Source organism: Chiloscyllium punctatum, chromosome 11, assembly GCF_047496795.1.
Source record: "Chiloscyllium punctatum isolate Juve2018m chromosome 11, sChiPun1.3, whole genome shotgun sequence".
NCBI classification, from domain to species: domain Eukaryota; kingdom Metazoa; phylum Chordata; class Chondrichthyes; order Orectolobiformes; family Hemiscylliidae; genus Chiloscyllium; species Chiloscyllium punctatum.
The window spans coordinates 16,108,511-16,126,998 of record NC_092749.1 but is presented as its reverse complement, the minus strand read 5'-3'; the positions used below and the strand labels follow the sequence as shown (position 1 = coordinate 16,126,998).

General features: G+C 43.0%; 1 protein-coding gene across 2 annotated transcripts in view; it reads right to left on the bottom strand.

Annotated features, from left to right (window-relative positions):
- Positions 1–18,488, bottom strand: part of LOC140482765 (kinesin-like protein KIF13B) — a 189,217-nt gene that overhangs the window by 57,295 nt on the left and 113,434 nt on the right. For both annotated transcript variants that reach the window (XM_072580355.1, XM_072580356.1), the window contains exons 10-17: positions 16,614–16,725; positions 13,926–14,138; positions 6,737–6,847; positions 4,892–5,026; positions 3,044–3,174; positions 2,344–2,430; positions 1,691–1,881; positions 195–402 (exon numbers count right to left, since the gene is read on the bottom strand). In XM_072580355.1, the coding sequence (XP_072436456.1) occupies positions 195–402; positions 1,691–1,881; positions 2,344–2,430; positions 3,044–3,174; positions 4,892–5,026; positions 6,737–6,847; positions 13,926–14,138; positions 16,614–16,725 (1,188 nt within the window). The remainder of the gene's footprint in view (positions 1–194; positions 403–1,690; positions 1,882–2,343; positions 2,431–3,043; positions 3,175–4,891; positions 5,027–6,736; positions 6,848–13,925; positions 14,139–16,613; positions 16,726–18,488) is intronic.

The window sequence follows — 18,488 nt, the reverse complement described above, 5'->3', positions numbered from 1 at the left end:
AATCCAGTAGATCAATTTTGATCCTGGCCTCTAGTTATGCTGACATAACTTCTAAGCGAGTTTTAATTCAGGTTTAGAAATGTTTGCCAAAGAAACAACATGCATCTTCTTGAAAGGAGCAGGAAAGGATCACTCAGTACAACCCTACAATGAGGTCATTATGAAGAAAAACACTGAGCTTGCCACTGACTTACCTCTCTTCTGTCCACTGACGTAGCCGCTGTTGAGTACTAGGGGAGCCGAATGAAAGGCGCTCCATGCTACGATAATGTTTCTCTGGAGACAAACGCCTACGTAACTGCTCCAGTTCCCGCTCGTACATTAGGCGCTGCTGTTCGAGTGCAAAGCGCTTCTCTTCCTCATGCTGACGTTCCAACCTCTGCAGCACCGACTGCATTGCATCTGCCAATCCAATAAATCATGGAATTAGCAAAAAGTGCAAAGTCCTACCGCCACTTGCACTGTTCCATATCCATCAAGGAGTAAGGGGCAAGATTAATATAAGGAATGCGACAGAGAAGTTGGATATTCTTCAAAGACAATTTCTTTACCTTTCAGAAATTTAACAAGTTACCTTTTCGTACTTCGAAATGAAAACACACCGGGTGATAGAAATCTGATCTAAAATAAAAGGTTTCTAGCAATCCTCAAATCTTCTCAAAACTCACTAATTCTCAGGAGGTCTGGCAATATCTGAAGATCAAAACAATTAGTGCTTCAAATTGAGACTTGTGTTAAAAGCTGAACCATCTACCTGAACTTCTCTTCTGCTGCCAAATCTGCTATGTATTTCTACTATTTTCTGTTATACAACATATTGCCCTTGATGCCTTAACCTCAGATCTTCATGCATTGACAGAGGCACCTCTTATCAATATTTCAATTACCTGCTTTAAACATTACTTGCCAGAATTTCTAAAGATGCTCTGGACTGTCTGCTAACACCAATATTCTCCTCTCCAAAGACAACTCACTTAAAGACAAATGTAATAAAACTCTGCATTAGTTGAATTGCAGTGCTGAGGAAGGGTCACTGGACATGAAATATTAACAAAGAAAAGAAAATTTACAGCCCAGGAACAGGCCCTTCAGCCCACCAAGCCTGAGCCTATCCAAATGTAATGTCTAAACCTGTCAGTCAATTCCTAAGCATCTGTATCTCTCTGCTCCCCACCTACTCATGCATTTGTCCAGATGAATCTACTGTTCCTGCCTCTACCATCTCTGCTGGCAACGCGTTCCAAATGCCCATCACCCTCTGATTTCCCTCCACAGATGCTGCCAGACGTGCTCAGCTTTTCCAGCAATATCTGATTTTGTTTGTTTTCCAGGATCCACAGTTATTCAATTTTTCAAAAAATAGAGTGGATGGGTGTTGATAATCTGAGCAGATACAATGGGTCACTTTCTGTACTGTAAAACTCACTAAGTACTCTTACGTCTTCCACTTCCTCAGCCCAAGCTGCACCTAAATGGATAAAATCCACGCAAGAGCAGCCTTCTACTTGATCCTATATTTTTATTTTTGTAGATTGTGATTATTTCAACCACAACTTCAATGCATACCCAGATGGGACAAAGCACATTTTGTGGTTATGAAAGCTGAATACAAGCCTTTCTTTCTTTAACATACAGCTATCTAAACAAGACTGATTCTTTAAGATGAGGGTAGTAAGTGTTTGTTACTTACCGTTGTTTCCAAGCGCCTTCATAGTGACCTCCATCTGTGCAAACTCATAGCTGTAATTGCTTTCACTGGAACCCTCACTGACACTGTCCCCATCTCCATCCAGTTGCTCACTGCTGTAACTTGGCTTCATTGGACTCTCCTGCCCGTCCTCTTCCTGTGTTCTTTTCTGCTTGGCTTTTGGCAAATTAATTCTGTTCAGGGTCAAAACAAAGATGCTATTTCATATTCAGTGGACTCTGAAAATTTATATTTCAAATATGCCAAATTGGCAGCTGCTTCCTTTCTTACGGCCTTACAGTCATAGTTCCGATAAATACAATCAAGGTTCCTCCTCCTTAAACTGTCTCTGGGTAAACCCTGGTCCCGCCCTGTTTGAATCCTGGAGAATGCAGCTGAACAGGTTTCACAGGATTTGGAATACGCAACATTTACCCAGCATCTTTTGCAACAGCAGTGCAATAATTAATACAACGAACCAGGCCTCAAAAATTCACTATACTTTATTGCCGTTAAATAAGAAAATCTTCTGAATCTCAATTCACTAACTACACAACAGAAGTATTTTGACCTAGTTTTTAAATTTAAAGTGCCATATGATAACAGATTAGAGAAGAACTAGCAAACTTTAATTTTACATGATCACACAAATTTACCTGAAGAAATGGTTGTTTCCCCAAAGGATTCGATCACCGTGGTGAAGCTGCACAGGGGTGGTCAACAGGGAGCCATTCACAAATGTTCTAACAAGGAAGAAAGATTACAACCAGAAGTTGTGAAAATTCTGGTGAAGTTGACAACACACAATTAATTTCAACAACTTGTGCCTTTACAAGGTGCCTTTAACATACCAAAAGATCTCTATGCACCCACAAAAAGCAGTTAAGGGCAAAACATTAAATGTTTCCAAGGAGGAGTTAATTTTCTTAAAGCTAAATGGATAAGGGGTCCAGGGAGAAAGTGGGAAGAGGGTACTGAGCTGGATGATTAGCCATAATACCCAATGGTGGAAGAGGGTCACAAGGCCAAATAGCCTACTCCTGCTCATATGTTTAGAAAGGGAATACCAAAATTCAATGGACAAACAACTGATAATAACTATAGCACTGGCAACAATGTTAACATGTTAAGAAGCCAGAGAAACAAATTGGGATATCTGGAAGGAACCGGATGTTTCCATAAACAAATGGATAAGCTTTACAATCATTTGTCATAATGACTCAGTGTTTATCTTTTGGCTTAAAAACCATAACTTCCAGAGTCTAGGTGCAAGAATCCTGTCCACCTGATCAGATTAGGATGAATGTTAGTCATATTTTTAAATCAACGAGCCAAATTTGAATAAAAGAATCTCACCTGGAGTTTTGCTTTGGTGTGAGAATGACTCGTCTTTCAGGAGAGATATCAATGATACAGTGTTCCGGAAGTATGCCCATGCCACACAGTTGGATATCCTGGGAATCATCAGACCCAACTAGAGTGTGGTTCTGCCAGATGAAAATAAATACAAAAATCAAATCCCTCTGTTCCACAACACAGATGAGTTTTCCCAACAACCAGAAGACCTGATTTAGATACCAACAACACCGACAAGTTGTCAGTACTTCAGTGTATTATGAACATACTGCTGAATGGGCAGTGAAAGTAGATTCAGTATTAACTTTCAGCTGAACAAATAACTGAAGGCAAGAAATAACTGTAGGGCTATGAAGAAAAACAAGGTGTGTGGCACTAATTATTAGATGTTTCAAATAAGCAAGACAAGTCAAATGACCTCCTTCTGTGCAGTCAAGTTCTATAAATAAGGATCACCCAAAAGAGTATAATTATATTCATGCAAACTTGAACTAACACATGCTATTTTCTAGTTCTTTTGTATGGCCACTCATATCCAGTGATTGGCTGCTGAGACAACAATACAATATTTCTTGGAAAAACAAATCACTGCACACAAATTCCTTGACATAATGAGGGAAACACAAAAACAAGAAGCCAGTAAGGAAAAAGGTACAAATCTTTGGAATTTGTTTTTCCCCTTGCCTTCTGCTCACATTTCAAAGCAACTTTCCTGCTTGTCCTCTTGTTCAGCATTGAGGAAGCACTGCTCCAAAGGATTTGTTAAGCTCGATTTGTAACTTACAAATCATTGTAATTTGATAATATTTATGAACTCTACTTCTCAGTAGGTAAAACACCAAATAAAATCCATGTTAAATTCTCAGCCAATACTGGAAACTATTATTTTTAATGGGGACAGGGGAATCCATCATGCTTGCAGCTCATTTACAAATAGGACTCGACTAGATTCCCTACAATATGGAAACAGGCCCTTCGGCCCAACAAGTCCACACTGACTCTCCAAAGAGTAACCCACCCAGACCCATTCCCCTACCTTATATTTACTCCTGGCTAATGCACCTAATTCTCTGAGCAATTTAGCATGGCCAATTGACCTGACCTGCACATCGTTTGGATTGTGGGAGGAAATCAGAACACCCGGAAGAAACCCATGCAAATACCGGGAGAATGTGCAAACCCCAGACAGATAGTCACCCGAGGAGGGAATTGAACACGGGTCCAGTGCTAACCACTGAGCCACTGTGCCGCCCTAGGAGTTAATGTTTGGCCCTTGAGCTTGGTCAGTCATTCAATAAAGTTATGGCTGATCTGTGCACAAACTCGATACAACATTCATTCAGTTGCAGCTTGGAACTAACATATATGTATATGCATGGATGGGATTAGGACCAAGTTCAAGTCTAAGGCCCTCAGTCGCCTAACCTGACCATGTCCAATTAAGAGCTGAAAATGTGTTGCTGGAAAAGCGCAGCAGGTCAGGCAGCATCCAAGGAACAGGAGAATCGAAACAGGATGCCCGAAACGTCGATTCTCCTGTTCCTTGGATGCTGCCTGACCTGCTGCGCTTTTCCAGCAACACATTTTCAGCTCTGATCTCCAGCATCTGCAGTCCTCACTTTCTCCATGTCCAATTAAGGTCTGGCATTTAGCAATGTATGAAAGGGCTTCTAGTGACCTTTAACTCAATAGAATAAGCAAAAGGTTGGAAAAAACCACAAGCTGCCCTTTCATACGCAAGTCAAAACAATTTATTAGTTTTTTTCTCAGCTGTGCAAAGGCAAAATGTGGCAATAGTGAGCGCTCTGCATAAACCATGGCCAAAGCATTATCCACAAGTTACCATACCTTTAAGTAGTAAACAAGCAACTCATTTAAGGCTGGATCTGCATTCAGATTCACCAAGAAACACTTGTCATCACCAACTTTGATACCCGAGGACTGGAGAGAAATACCAAGTCTTTCCAATTGTTTCTGACGCTCCTGTAAACAGTCCGCAAATCATAAAAATCTAATTAAAAACTTTCCGTGGAAGATACTAGGATACATTCAATACAGTAGGATTTCAATAATGAACAGCTAAGACAGAGAAGCAGGGAAACTGACATAGGTAGAAACTTCAGCCATCATTACAGAGCAGTAAATGCATCCCTTATCTGCTGAAAGCATCAAGGCTTGTTTAAACATCAACCAATTTAGTTACATTTCTATTGTACATAGTGAACCTTCAACTTTTCAGAGGTTTGTTGATTCCTTACTTGAAACAGTAACAGATAATTGAGCACAATTACAAATCAGTAATTAAATCAGGAAATTCTGATATCAAAAACAAATTAGCATTTTAAGTTATCTGAACTTCTTGCTTCGATTACCCACTGCTTTGTAATCAACGGCAGACTTAGAAGTTAGGATCAAGATTATTGATAAAACTGCAATTACAAGAGTGCTTAGTCTAACAGTGCATGACACATGAAAAATGATAAACAGATCTACAAGATGATCAAATAGACTTTGGAATAAGAATGAAAACAAGCATGACAAGCCAATACTAATAATAACAAGAAAGAACCCTGCAGGATGTGACTGTAAAAAGGTATGGAAATAGGGCACATAGATAAAATGGTTGATATAGAGAACTAAACAACAAATAATCAAAACATTAAACAGATGAGAAAATGCAAAAGGGATACTTATGAGTTTTTTTTAAATTGCAAAATTAAAATAATTAAAATATCTAGATCAACAGTATTGAATAAATGTGATAACTGACTTTCAACTCTTGTACTATGGATATATGAAGGACCAATAAGGGCTTTTTGTTAACTGAGGCAACATGTGAATTTTAATTTACTCGCTGTTCACCACTAGAGAGAGATGGAGAAGCATGCATCTACTCTTGAACATTGACTCAGATATCCAAAAACCAAGAGGGTTGTTGAAATGACACAGAGTGGATTAGTGAGCAGGGAGCAAAAAGAATCTGGACACAGCAGCGTCCGTGGAAATTCATTCAACAACTTATAACCAGAAATACAAAGTGGACAATCCATCTCTGCCTCCTCCAGAGGTCCACAGCATCACAGGTGCCAATTTTCAATCAATTTGATTCACTCCGTAATCTCAAGAAACGGCAATAGTACTGAACATGTGCTTCAGAACTTGCCGCGCCCCTAGCCAAGATGTGACAGTACAGCTACAATACTGGCATCTACCTGACAAGGTCAAAAGTTGCCCAGGCATAAAAGACAAGATAAATCCGAACCAATCACTTTTGAATTTACTCTTGGTCATCAGTAAAGAAATGGTAGGGGTCATCAACAGTGTTATCAAACAGCACCTACATGGCAATAACTTGCTCACGGACATTTAGTTTTGGTTCCATGAGGACCACTCAACCCTGATTTCATTTCAGCCTTGGAGTTGACTGAGTGGCATCAAGGAGCACAATCAAAACTGAAGTCAATGGGAATTGGGCAGGAAACTCCCCAATGGTTGGAGTCATACCTAGCACAAAAGGAAGACTGCAGTTGGCGGAACCTGTACAGTTCATTGCAAAAGTGTATGATCTCATCGGTCAAGTAAAGATTCAAACTTGGGTCACTCATTGAGGTAGATGAGTTAAAAATGCAGCACACTAACCAGCCTCAGCAAGATTCACCTTCTGACTTCTGAAGATTATATTGCAGAACATACCTGTGCGATGGCTTCAGTCTTCCGAAGCTTTTCTTCCCACGTAACAGTCATTTCCTGAATTAGCTTTTCAGATTCTTCCAAACGATCCTTCAGCTCTGGGGCTTTCATTGCCTTGGAATGAAAATGTAAACATGCAATTAAACCAAAATGAACAATTCTAAAGTCAGCATTAAAAACCAAAACTAAGATAAACTTGGGAACATGGGAAAGAACTTTTTTTTTAAATGCAGAAAAGTGGTCAGGATCTGAAATGTACTGTATGTGCATTGGAAGCAGATATAACGGAGACTTTCAGAAAGGAATTGTATAAGCACCTAAAAGAAAAACATTTACATGGCTACAGGCAAAGGGCAGCAAGTGGGACCAGAGAAGTTACTCTTAAAGAGACCTGGTCCTGGCACAATGGCCAACGGCTTCCTCTATTGTAACCATTCTATCAGTTCCACAAAGGAACTCAGTCTTTTACAATTAATGACCAACAGCTTCACTAGGCCATACAACTTTCAAACCTATATTCCAGTTAACATTTCATTTCAAATATCTCAGCCCCAGAACAACTAAGATAATATTAATGTGCCAAACCCCAGGCTTTAAACCGGTATCCAATTTTCACTCATCTGACAGGTAAAAAAAAACAACCTGGCATTTGGGATGCAATGGTGTGGAGGCTCATGTGAACATGAATAAACATGCGTATATTGATTTTGTTTTAAACAGAGTTTGAAATTAGGCACAATATGTGCTTCCCAAGCAGTAAAGCAGATTAACTGAATGTTCAATGGAAATAATAACAATCAGGTTTGCAAGGTAAAGTTGGCATGGTCTCAGGACCATAAGGCTGCTCATTTGGTACAGCAAGATAACTGGGTCATCAGTTTAATATGAGGGTCACAATGCCTTAGCTGAGGAGCAAGGTTGAGAAAGTGGGACGGAAATTGATCCCACACTGTTAGCATCACTCTGCAATACAAACCAGCTCGGTAAAAACAATGGCTGCAGATGCTGGAAACCAGATTCTGGATTAGTGGTGCTGGAAGAGCATAGCAGTTCAGGCAGCATCCAAGTAGCTTCGAAATCGACGTTTCGGGCAAAAGCCCTTCATCAGGAATAAAGGCAGAGAGCCTGAAGCGTGGAGAGATAAGCTAGAGGAGGGTGGGGGTGGGGAGAAAGTAGCATAGAGTACAATAGGTGAGTGGGGGAGGGGATGAAGGTGATAGGTCAGGGAGGAGAGGGTGGAGTGGATAAGTGGAAAAGGAGATAGGCAGGTAGGACGAATCATGGGGACAGTGCTGAGCTGGAAGTTTGAAACTAGGATGAGGTGGGGGAAGGGGAAATGAGGAAGCTGTTGAAGTCCACATTGATGCCCTGGAGTTGACGTGTTCCGAGGTAAAAGATGAGGCGTTCTTCCTCCAGGCGTCTGGTGGTGAGGGAGCGGCGGTGAAGGAGGCCCAGGACCTTCGTGTCCTCGGCAGAGTGGGAGGGGGAGTTGAAATGTTGGGCCACGGGGCGGTGTGGTTGATTGGTGCGGGTGTCCCGGAGATGTTCCCTAAAGCGCTCTGCTATGAGGCATCCAGTCTCCCCAATGTAGAGGAGACCGCATCGGGAGCAACGGATACAATAAATGATATTAGTGGATGTGCTAGTAAAACTTTGATGGATGTGGAAGGCTCCTTTAGGGCCTTGGATGGAGGTGAGGGAGGTGGTGTGGGCGCAGGTTTTGCAGTTCCTGCAGTGGCAGGGGAAGGTGCCAGGATGGGAGGGTGGGTCATAGGGGGGGTGTGGACCTGACCAGGTATCCAGTCAACAGAATTTGTGCATTTGTATTCATTTAATTCAATGAATATTAACAGGATCACAAGAACAAGGTACACAAATCACCACAATAATCACAAAAATAATCTTGTTGCAGTCCATATGGTGACTGTGATAATCTGAGGCACGATGGCTCTGTGGTTAGCATTGCTGCCTCACAGCAACAGGGACTGGGGTTCAATTCCAGCCTTGGGTGGTTGTCTGTATGGAGTTTGCACATTCTTCCCATGTCTGCATGGGTTTTTTCTGGGTGCCAGGGTTTCCTCCAGAGCAAAGTAGTGCAGATTATGTGGATTGGCCATACTGAAATTATGTAGGTTCGGTGGATTAGCCATGGTAAATGTAGTGTTACAAGATACGGTAGGGGGCTGGGTCTGGGAGGGATGCTCTGAGGGTCAGTGTGGATGTGATGGGCTGAATGACCTCCTTCCACACGTAAAGGTTCTATGATTCTATATTCTTAAGTAGAACAGGTATTTACTGTGTAAAGAGTCCTGAAATTAAACGATGAAAGCAAATGTTTGCAAACCTTTAAATGCACATCTGAATTCTTCAATTAGATTAATGCCTTTAAAATCTCTTCAAGCAGTCTATTCTTTGCATCCTATGAAACAGACTGCCTTTAGCATACATTGATAAAGAAAGGGGACCTTTGCATTGTTTGAGTTATCACTCAGTAAATCTTTTAACTATGAAGGTTACAGCAGAGCCTAAATCCTGAACTGGAGCTTTATGCCTTGGATTCTAAGGTTGGTGGAATGCAAGGACACTCTGCTGTCCTTAAAGAAAGCCGCCCACAAAAATCCAGCAATCTCTACAGCAGGAATTTCCCCTTTCCTGACAGGTGTTCAAATTTGACCCCAAATAACAGGCAAGTTGTGGTATGAAGCAGGAATAATGTTACCAGGCAGGGAAGATATGGAGATGCTAGCGTTGGTCTAGGGTGGGCAAAGTCAGAAGTCACACCGGGTTATAGTCCAACTGGTTTATTTAAAATCACAAGATCTCAGAGGGCTGCTCCTTCAGCAGGTGAAGTGTCATAATGTGCAATAAATATGAAGCTAACACATCCATAAGAATCCCATTACACTATATTCAAGAAGCAACTTTTTCCAGGACTTTTAAACTCATTAAGGTGGAAATTCTCAACAATTCGTGACTGCAAGGGCTCACTGTATGACCTTTACAGTTCATCGTATAAAGGGACATAAATTCCCTGACAGTAATTTTTTTTGCATTTTCTTTGATGTTTTGCACATACATGGGCACTAAGTTATCAGTTTCAGTGGAACAAAGATGACAAAAGGTGATAGTTTCACCATTACTACTATAGCCAATCCTGAGCATATAATTGAAACGCACAAAGGTGGATAAATCTCCAGGAGATAATTAGGTGTACCCTAGAACTCTGTGGGAAGCTAGGGAAGGTTTTGCTGGGTCCCTTGCTGAGATACATGGTTCGTCTATAGTCATAGGTAGATTTGGAAGACTGGAGGTTGGCTAACGTGGTATCACTATTTAAGAAAGGTGGTAAGGAAAAGCCAGGGAACAATAAACCAGTGAGCCTGACACGGTGGGGGGGGGCAAGTTGATGGAGGGAATCCTGAGGGACAGGACGTACATGTATTTGGAAAGTCAAGGACTGATTAGCGATACTGAAAAATGTGTTGCTGGAAAAGTGCAGCAGGTCAGGCAGCATCCAAGGAGCAGGAGAATCGACGTTTCGGGCATAAGCCCTTCTTCAGGAATGAGGAAGGTGTGCCAAGCAGGCTAAGATAAAAGGTAGGGAGGAGGGACTTGGGGGAGGAGCGTTGGGAATGCGATAGGTGGAAGGAGGTTAAGGTGAGGGTGATAGGCCGGAGAGGTCGGGAAGATGATTGCAGGTCAAGAAGGCAGTGCTGAGTCCGAGGATTGGGACTGAGATGGGGGGGTGAGGGGAAATGAGGAAGCTGGAGAAATCTGCATTCATCCCTTGTGGTTGGAGGGTTCCTAGGCAGAAGATGAGGCACTCTTCCTCCAGGCATCGTGTTGCCATGGTCTGGCGATGGAGGAGGCCAAGGACCTGCATGCCCTTGGCAGAGTGGGAGGGGGAGTTAAAGTGTTCAGCCACAGGGCGGTTGGGTTGGTTGGTGCGGGTGTCCCAGAGGTGTTCTCTGAAACGTTCTGCAAGTAGGCAGCCTGTCTCCCCAAATGTAGAGGAGGCCACATCGGGTGCAGCAAATGGTGTGTGTGGAGGTGCAGGTGAATTTGTGACGGATATGGCAGGATCCTTTGGGGCCTTGGAGGGAAGCGAGGGGGGGGTGTGTGGGCGCAAGTTTTGCACTTCTTGCGGTTGCAGGGGAAGGTGCCGGGATTGGACGTTGGGTTGGTGTGGGGTGTGGACCTGACGAGGGAGTCGCGGAGGGAGTGGTCTTTCCAGAATGCTGATAGGGGAGGCGAGGGAAATATATCCTTGGTGGTGGGGTCTGTTTGGAGGTGGCGGAAATGACGAAGGATGATACGATGTATCTGGAGGTTGGTGGGGTGGTAGGTGAGGACCAGTGGGGTTCTGTCCCTGGTGGCAATTAGAGGAGCCAGGTTCAAGGGCAGAGGAGCGGGAAGTGGAGGAGATGCGGTGGAGAGCATCGTCAACCACGTCTGGGGGGAAATTGCGGTCTTTGAAGAAGGCCATCTGGGTTGTTCGGTATTGGAATTGGTCGTCCTGGGAATAGATGCGGCGGAGGTGAAGGAATTGGGAATATGGGGTGGTGTTTTTACAGGGGGCAGGGTGGGAGGAGGTGTAATCTAGGTGGGACCCCACCTCCCACCACCAAACCATCATCTCCCAGACCATCCATAACCTAATCACCTCAGGGGATCGCCCATCCACCACCTCCAACCTCATAGTCCCACAACCCTGCACCACCCATTTCTACCTCCTGCCCAAAATCCACAAACCTGACTGCCCCGGCCGACCCATTGTCTCAGCCTGCTCCTGCCCCACCAAACTCATCTCTGCATACCTCGACATGGTCCTGTCTCCCTTAGTCCAAGAACTCCCCACCAACGTTCGGGACACCACCCACGCCCTCCACCTCCTCAATGATTTTCGCTTCCCCGGCCCCCAATGCCTTGTCTTCACCATGGACATCCAGTCCCAATACACCTCCATCCCCCATCACGAAGGCCTCAAAGCCCTCAGTTTCTTCCTTTCCCGCCAACCCAACCAGTACCCTTCCACTGACACCCTCCTTCGACTGACTGAACTGGTCCTTACTCTGAACAACTTCTCTTTCCAATCCTCCCACTTCCTCCAAACCAAAGGAGTAGCCATGGGCACCCGCATGGGCCCCAGCTATGCCTGCCTCTTCGCCGAATATGTGGAACAGTCCATCTTCCGCAGCTACACTGGCACCACCCCCCACCTTTTCCTCCGCTACATCGATGACTGTATCGGCACTGCCTCGTGCTCCCTCGAGGAGGTTGAACAGTTCATCCACTTTACTAACATCTCCCACCCCGACCTCAAATTTACCTGGACCATCTCAGACTCCTCCCTCCCCTTCCTACACCTCTCCATTTCTATCTCAGGCGACCGACTCAACACGGACATTTACTATAAACTGACCAACTCCCACAACTACTTAGAGAGGTGGCATAAGTTTACGCTGAGAAGGGAAAGGTATTAAAAGGGACCTAAGTGGCATCTTTATCATGCAGAAGGTGGTGCATGTATGCAATGAGCTGCCAGAGGAAGTGGTGGATGCTGGTACAATTACAACATTTAAAATACATCTGGATGGGTACATGAATGGGCAAAGTTGAGGGGGATATGGGCATAGTGTTAGGTGCATTATTCAGAGAGGAATGGATCTGGGTGGGTTACTCTTCGGAGGGTTGGTGTGGACTGGTTGGACCAAAGGGCCTGTCTCCACACTGTAGGGAATATCATCTAATCTACCCTTTAAAAAAGGGCAAACGGTGGCTCCGTGGCTAGCACTGTTGCCTCACAGTCCCAGGTTCGATTCGATTCGATTCCAGGTGCTGGCAAATGGGACCAGATTAATTTAAGATATCTGGTCAGCATGGATGAGTTGGACCAAAGGGTCTGTACATCTCTATGACTCTAATTCACTGGCTACACTTTAGTTGGGAGTACTGTGGACAATTCTGAACACCATACTTCAGGAAAGATGGATTGGCCTGAGAAGAGACAGAGAGGGCCTTACCGGGACATGGACTTTGAATTATGAGGGAAGGTTGAAAAAAAATTAGAAATGTTTCTCCTTAGAACATAGAGGTTATCAAGGTGAAGAGAGATTTTGATAGAATAAAGGAAAAACTAAACATTGAGGAATTGTTAATGATAAAGAAGGTATAGCTTCAACTTCATCGGTGAAAGATTAGAGACAGCGGTAAAAAGAGAAGTGCTTTTACTCAATTGTTCAATCCTTCACACGAAACTATTTTGGAAGACTTCCACAAATAAAGTGAGTTAGCCAGGTAGTTGATTAGTGGAGAATGGACAAAGTGCATGGAATGAAGCACGATGAGGGGGCACAAACGTGTTAGACCAGATGCCTCCTTTCTGTGCTATTTGCTTCTATGAATCTATCAAAAATGAACAAGATTTGGAGGAGCTGCTGTTGGATTGGGATGGACAAACACACAACACCAAATTGTGCCAACCACCTGAAGCAGCACTTTGAAAGCTAGTGCCTTCAAATAAACCTGTTGGACTTTTACCTGGTGTCATGTGATTTTTTAAAAGTGAACAAATCTGCATTCTCCAGCAGGGGTCACTGTGGCTCTGCATGCTCCTCTTTTCCAACTTTCATATTTGGCTCAGAAATTCTTAGACGGAAACAGCCTTTCAACTGAATATTAACTAGAATCTGAACCTGGATCTTCCAATCTAACATAACAACATAACAGCTGTCAATGCATTTATTTACTGAGTGATTCTGAATCAGGTAACTGCCTTTGGATTAGGATTTTTTTTTCAAAACAGAAACAGGTAACTGGAGAAACTCAGCTGGTCTGGCAGCATCTGGAAGAAAGCAGAGTTAAACTCTGTTCTGAAGAGTCACCAGACTCTAAGCATTAATTCTGCTTTCTTCCAAAATTTGCTGCCAGCCTGCTGAGTTTCTCCAGCAATTTCTATTATTGTTTCAGATCTCCAGCATTTGCATTCTTCATTTTATGACCTTTTCTTAGCATTATAACATTAGAATTTTATATATGTAACACTTAATGCCATGAGCCATTTAAAATTGTGCCTAATATTGACTGATTTATTTCTATTCCCTCCTTCAGGTTAGACATGCACTCTACTAATCTATTTATAACGTATTTAATAGCATTTGGTTTAAAATCAGAGACTCCCATCACATCATACCTCTGCTCTGGACAGCTGCTCACGCAGTTTATCTACTTCTTCACGGAGTTCACGGATGATTCGGGCATTGGGATCCTCGTTCACCACAGCATGATTAATTATGTTTTTGGCTCTGTCTGCATACCTCAGTGTTGACAGGGTTTCATCATAATTGTCCGCTGCCGGGCTCACTGTTGCGATCATTGCTGTTTTGCTATTTCCACCAAGACTATCCTGCGTTTATGTTTTTAAAAAAATAAAGCAATGATTTGGACTAAGTATCTGAACTATCCATATCCGAATATGTACATAATCTCAATTATAAATCTCCCAAATGGACTACAGATCTGAACACATCTTTCATGGAAAACAAGTCCGAGAGCAGGACTTGTATCCAGAATTTCGGGTTCAGAGGCAGGAGCTATACTGACGTTCATGGTGGGTCAATGATCAAGCTGTTAAGTACCAATATCCCATTGATAATCATTATTTTAATACAGTGTACAAAAAAAAGAGAATGCATACACATAGGGTGATAGCAGGATTAAATTCTACCATATTCACGTTTCTCCTTCTCAATGGTCAAAACACCAATACAATCTATCAAAGCTCACACAAGGAAAGATTTCTTGCTAAAGTACTAGGAAGAATCAATGCTGAAATAATCACATCCACGACTACTCAGTGCCTTAAAGTATTATGGGCTATTTTACATATCTATGCTCCATTCCAAAATAAGATGCAAGATTAGACTGACCAAACCAGTTTTCAGATAGCACCTGATAATCAGGAGTATAAAGATTACTTTCATCCTAACCTGGGTTTCAGCCAAACACTTGACCAATGAGAAGTCAAAGTGCATGGTGTCAGCAACGAAGGATAGAATTCATCCATTTCCTTGTTTACAATATATTTATTTAATGTATATTAATCAGATGACAATGAGAACTAACCGGAGATACAATACTTGGAGAAAAGGACTGCTTGCAGATTGCTCCGTGGTTGCCACTGCAGCAGTGGTGCTAAGAGTTAGATACAATTAATGCATCATTATTTTCATGAGGCTTGGGAATTCTATGCAATGGTTGAGGCCAAAACACAGAGGAGTTAGACAAAACTCAGAGGTAAATGGATCAAAGGGTATGAGTGAAAGCCGGACCAGGGTATTGAGCTGGATGATCAACCACGACCAAATTGAATGGCAAAGCAGGCTCAAAGGGCTGACTGGGCGGTTTCTGCTCCTATTATCTATGCTTGCTTCATCGTGGAGAAACAGTGGAAGGTTAGATCAAGAAAAACATATATATACCCCTACTTTCTTACTCATCATGCCAAACTAATCTCACCCAGTTCCATTCTACTTTAGCCTTATTGGCTGAGGACGACAGAATTTAGACCCGTTCAGATATCTATGCCAGAAAGGACAACAGTAGCAGCAATAAAAACATCAGCTCCTTATTACAAAGTCATCTTTCTTCCTCTGGTTGCCCTCAAACAACAGGCAAACATAACCAGAAACAGAAAGTGTTAGCTGAAAGAATTCAACTGGTGATTCAGACAACAAACTTTGAATCCACCTTTGGTGCAGGTCAGTAAGAGCTAGCTAAACTACTTTCCACATCTGAAAGAAGCAGAACGAAGTAATTAACAAAACTGACTCTCAAATAGTTGAATAGATGTACAGCCCTTCATAATCATCTAATCTTCATCACCACATTCTTTCTACTCTTCCAAAGTCTGGGTGTGGGGTGAAGTACTATGAACCCAGCACCACATCCAAGTCACCAGTAACCAAATAGTATTCTAGAAACTCTAAAGAAGCAGGGTACGCAATCTGGGGATAGCGGGTTGTCAGAACTTGATTCTATGATCAGGTGTCCACTTCATAGCAGACACCACAGGATGGTGTTCAGCCACGTGAAGCCTCATGGCTCGAATCAGCCAATTAGGCATAAAACAGGTCTAGAAAAGAGAATTACTGGGTGTGGTATATTTACATAACAAGATAAAGAACACTAAACACTGTTCTATTGAAGCAGAGCTGCACACATGACAGCAGTCCACATTCAATGTTTACAAGAGGCAAAGCTGACTGTAAACAAGCTTCAATACAAATCTTGTGACTGTGTCTCTTATATCACCTCTCCACTGGAAGAAAAATGTTCGTATTTTCTGCTGATACAATATACCACTCTTGGGAACAAGAACAGATAAGTAGCTTTCAATAAAGTCAGTCAGTTTTTAAGATACCAACTTCTCCTTCTCTCACCTAGTGGGCGGCACGGTGGCACAGTGGTTAGCACTACTGCCTCACAGCGCCAGAGACCCGGGTTCAATTCCCGCCTCAGGTGACTGACTGTGTGGAGTTTGCACATTCTCCCCGTGTCTGCGTGGGTTTTCTCCGGGTGCTCCGGTTTCCTCTCAGTCCAAAGATGTGCAGGTCAGGTGAATTGGCCATGCTAAATTGCCCATAGTGTTAGGTAAGGGGTAAATGAATGGGTATGGGTGGGTTGTGCTTCGGTGGGTCGGTGTGGACTTGTTGGGCCGAAGAGCCTGTTTCCACACTGTAAGTAATCTAAATCTAATCTAATCACTTAGCCTCTGCTCTGCTTTCACAGTATACAGAAGTACAGACAGACATCTGACAAAACAAAGGCTGGAGGTCTGAACTTTGAAAAATCGTAAACCAGGTGTAAATTAACAATTTACCTTGAGTAGCCAAGTCAGTACAGAGTCTCTGTAAGGAACGAACTTGTTCTTGTTTTTACCAGCAGCCTGATCTGCCAAAGCAGAAATTACTAGGCCTAGTGTTGTTAAAGATCTGGGGAAGGAAGATTTAACATAAAGAAACACGACATCACTAAGAAAATGTACTTTCATCCATTCGCAATCAAGTCCAATAATCGTGAGGACCATCTAATAATATTTTTCATTCTAACAGGAACTCTTTAAAAAGTTAATTTACATGTGAGAGCATCAATAGCAGGGCCAACACTTAGGCCATCCCTACATACCTTGGAACCAAATGGCTTACTAGGCCTTTTCCAAGGGTAGTTACAAGACAACTACACTCCTGTGCTCCGGAGTTACATGTAGGCCAAACCAGACAGGGACATGTTTTCCTTCTTTTGAAGGACTTAAATGAACCAGATGGATTTTTATTACAATTGACAGCGTTCTAGTTTCCAGCATGCTGGCTTTTAATTCAGATAGTTACTGAATTTGAATGTCATCACTTGTCATGTCAGAATTCAAACTCACGTCTCTGGAAAATGAATGGCTGGTGCCCTGGAATGTTATTCCAGTGACATTACCACAATTTGGCTCAATTCATACATTCATATTCAACACTGATGTTCCATGGAAATGCAAAGTTGTGATTGCTCAAAGGACATTTTCTATACTAATCCAAATTTAGAATACAAATTAGATTTTACTCCTGAAGGTAAATTATGGACACCAAGTTAAAAGGGCTTTCAGAATCAAACATGAGAAAAAAAGAAATTAAGTCATAGAGCAGAAGGACTTCAAAATCTTTCACGGTAGTAGATCCCTCATATTAGATAGATAGCTGAGAGTCATTAAGGTTTGTTCTAACATTTATTTTAAAAATATGTGAAGGGGACTAATATACTGGCAGGGAAATTTGCTAGAACGGCTTAGGAGGATTCAAACTAGTAAGGTGGTGGTGGTTGTGGGGGGGGGGGGGGGTGAAGAAGAGGATGAGGACCCAGGGAGAGCGTGAGGAAAGAGATCAATCTGAGACTGGTACAGCTGAGAACAGAAGTGAGTCAAACAGTCAGGGCAGGCAAGGACAAGGTAGGACTAATAAATTAAACTGCATTTATTTCAATGCAAGGGGCCTAACAGGGAAGGCAGATGAACTCAGGGCATGGTTAGGAACATGGGACTGGGATATCACAGCAATTACAGAAACATGGCTCAGGAATGGGCAGGACTGGCAGCTTAATGTTCCAGGGTACAAATGCTTCAGGAAGGATAGAAAGGGAGGCGAGAGAGGAGGGGGAGTGGCATTTTTGATAAGGGATAGCATTACAGCAGAGCAGGTAACGGCTGTCTGATGGTGTTTTTTGTAAGTCACGGTATAGTCCAGTTATTGTTTTTTTAACAGCTAAAATTTAAAGTTTTTTTTAAGCGCCTAACGGACCCGGAAGCTGGTGTCGCGCTAGCTTACCTGGGAAGGTTTTTTTCTTGTAAAAGCGCGCAGGCGGTTTTGCGGGGGCGACAGAGACTCACGATTGGTATGTTGCCTCCCGGGTGCAAGGGTACGTGATGTCTCTGATCGTGTTTTCCGGGTCCTCAAGGGGGAGGGGGAGCAGCCCCAAATCGTGGTCCACGTTGGCACCAACGACATAGGTAGGAAGAGGGGTGAGGATGTTAGACAGGCTTTCAGGGAGCTAGGTTGGAAGCTCAGAGCTAGAACGAAAAGAGCCGTTGTCTCTGGTTTGTTACCCGTGCCACGTGATAGAGAGTCAAGGAATAGGGAGAGAGAAGAGTTAAATGCGTGGCTACAGGGATGGTGCAGGAGGGAGGGATTCCGGTTTCTGGACAACTGGGGTTCTT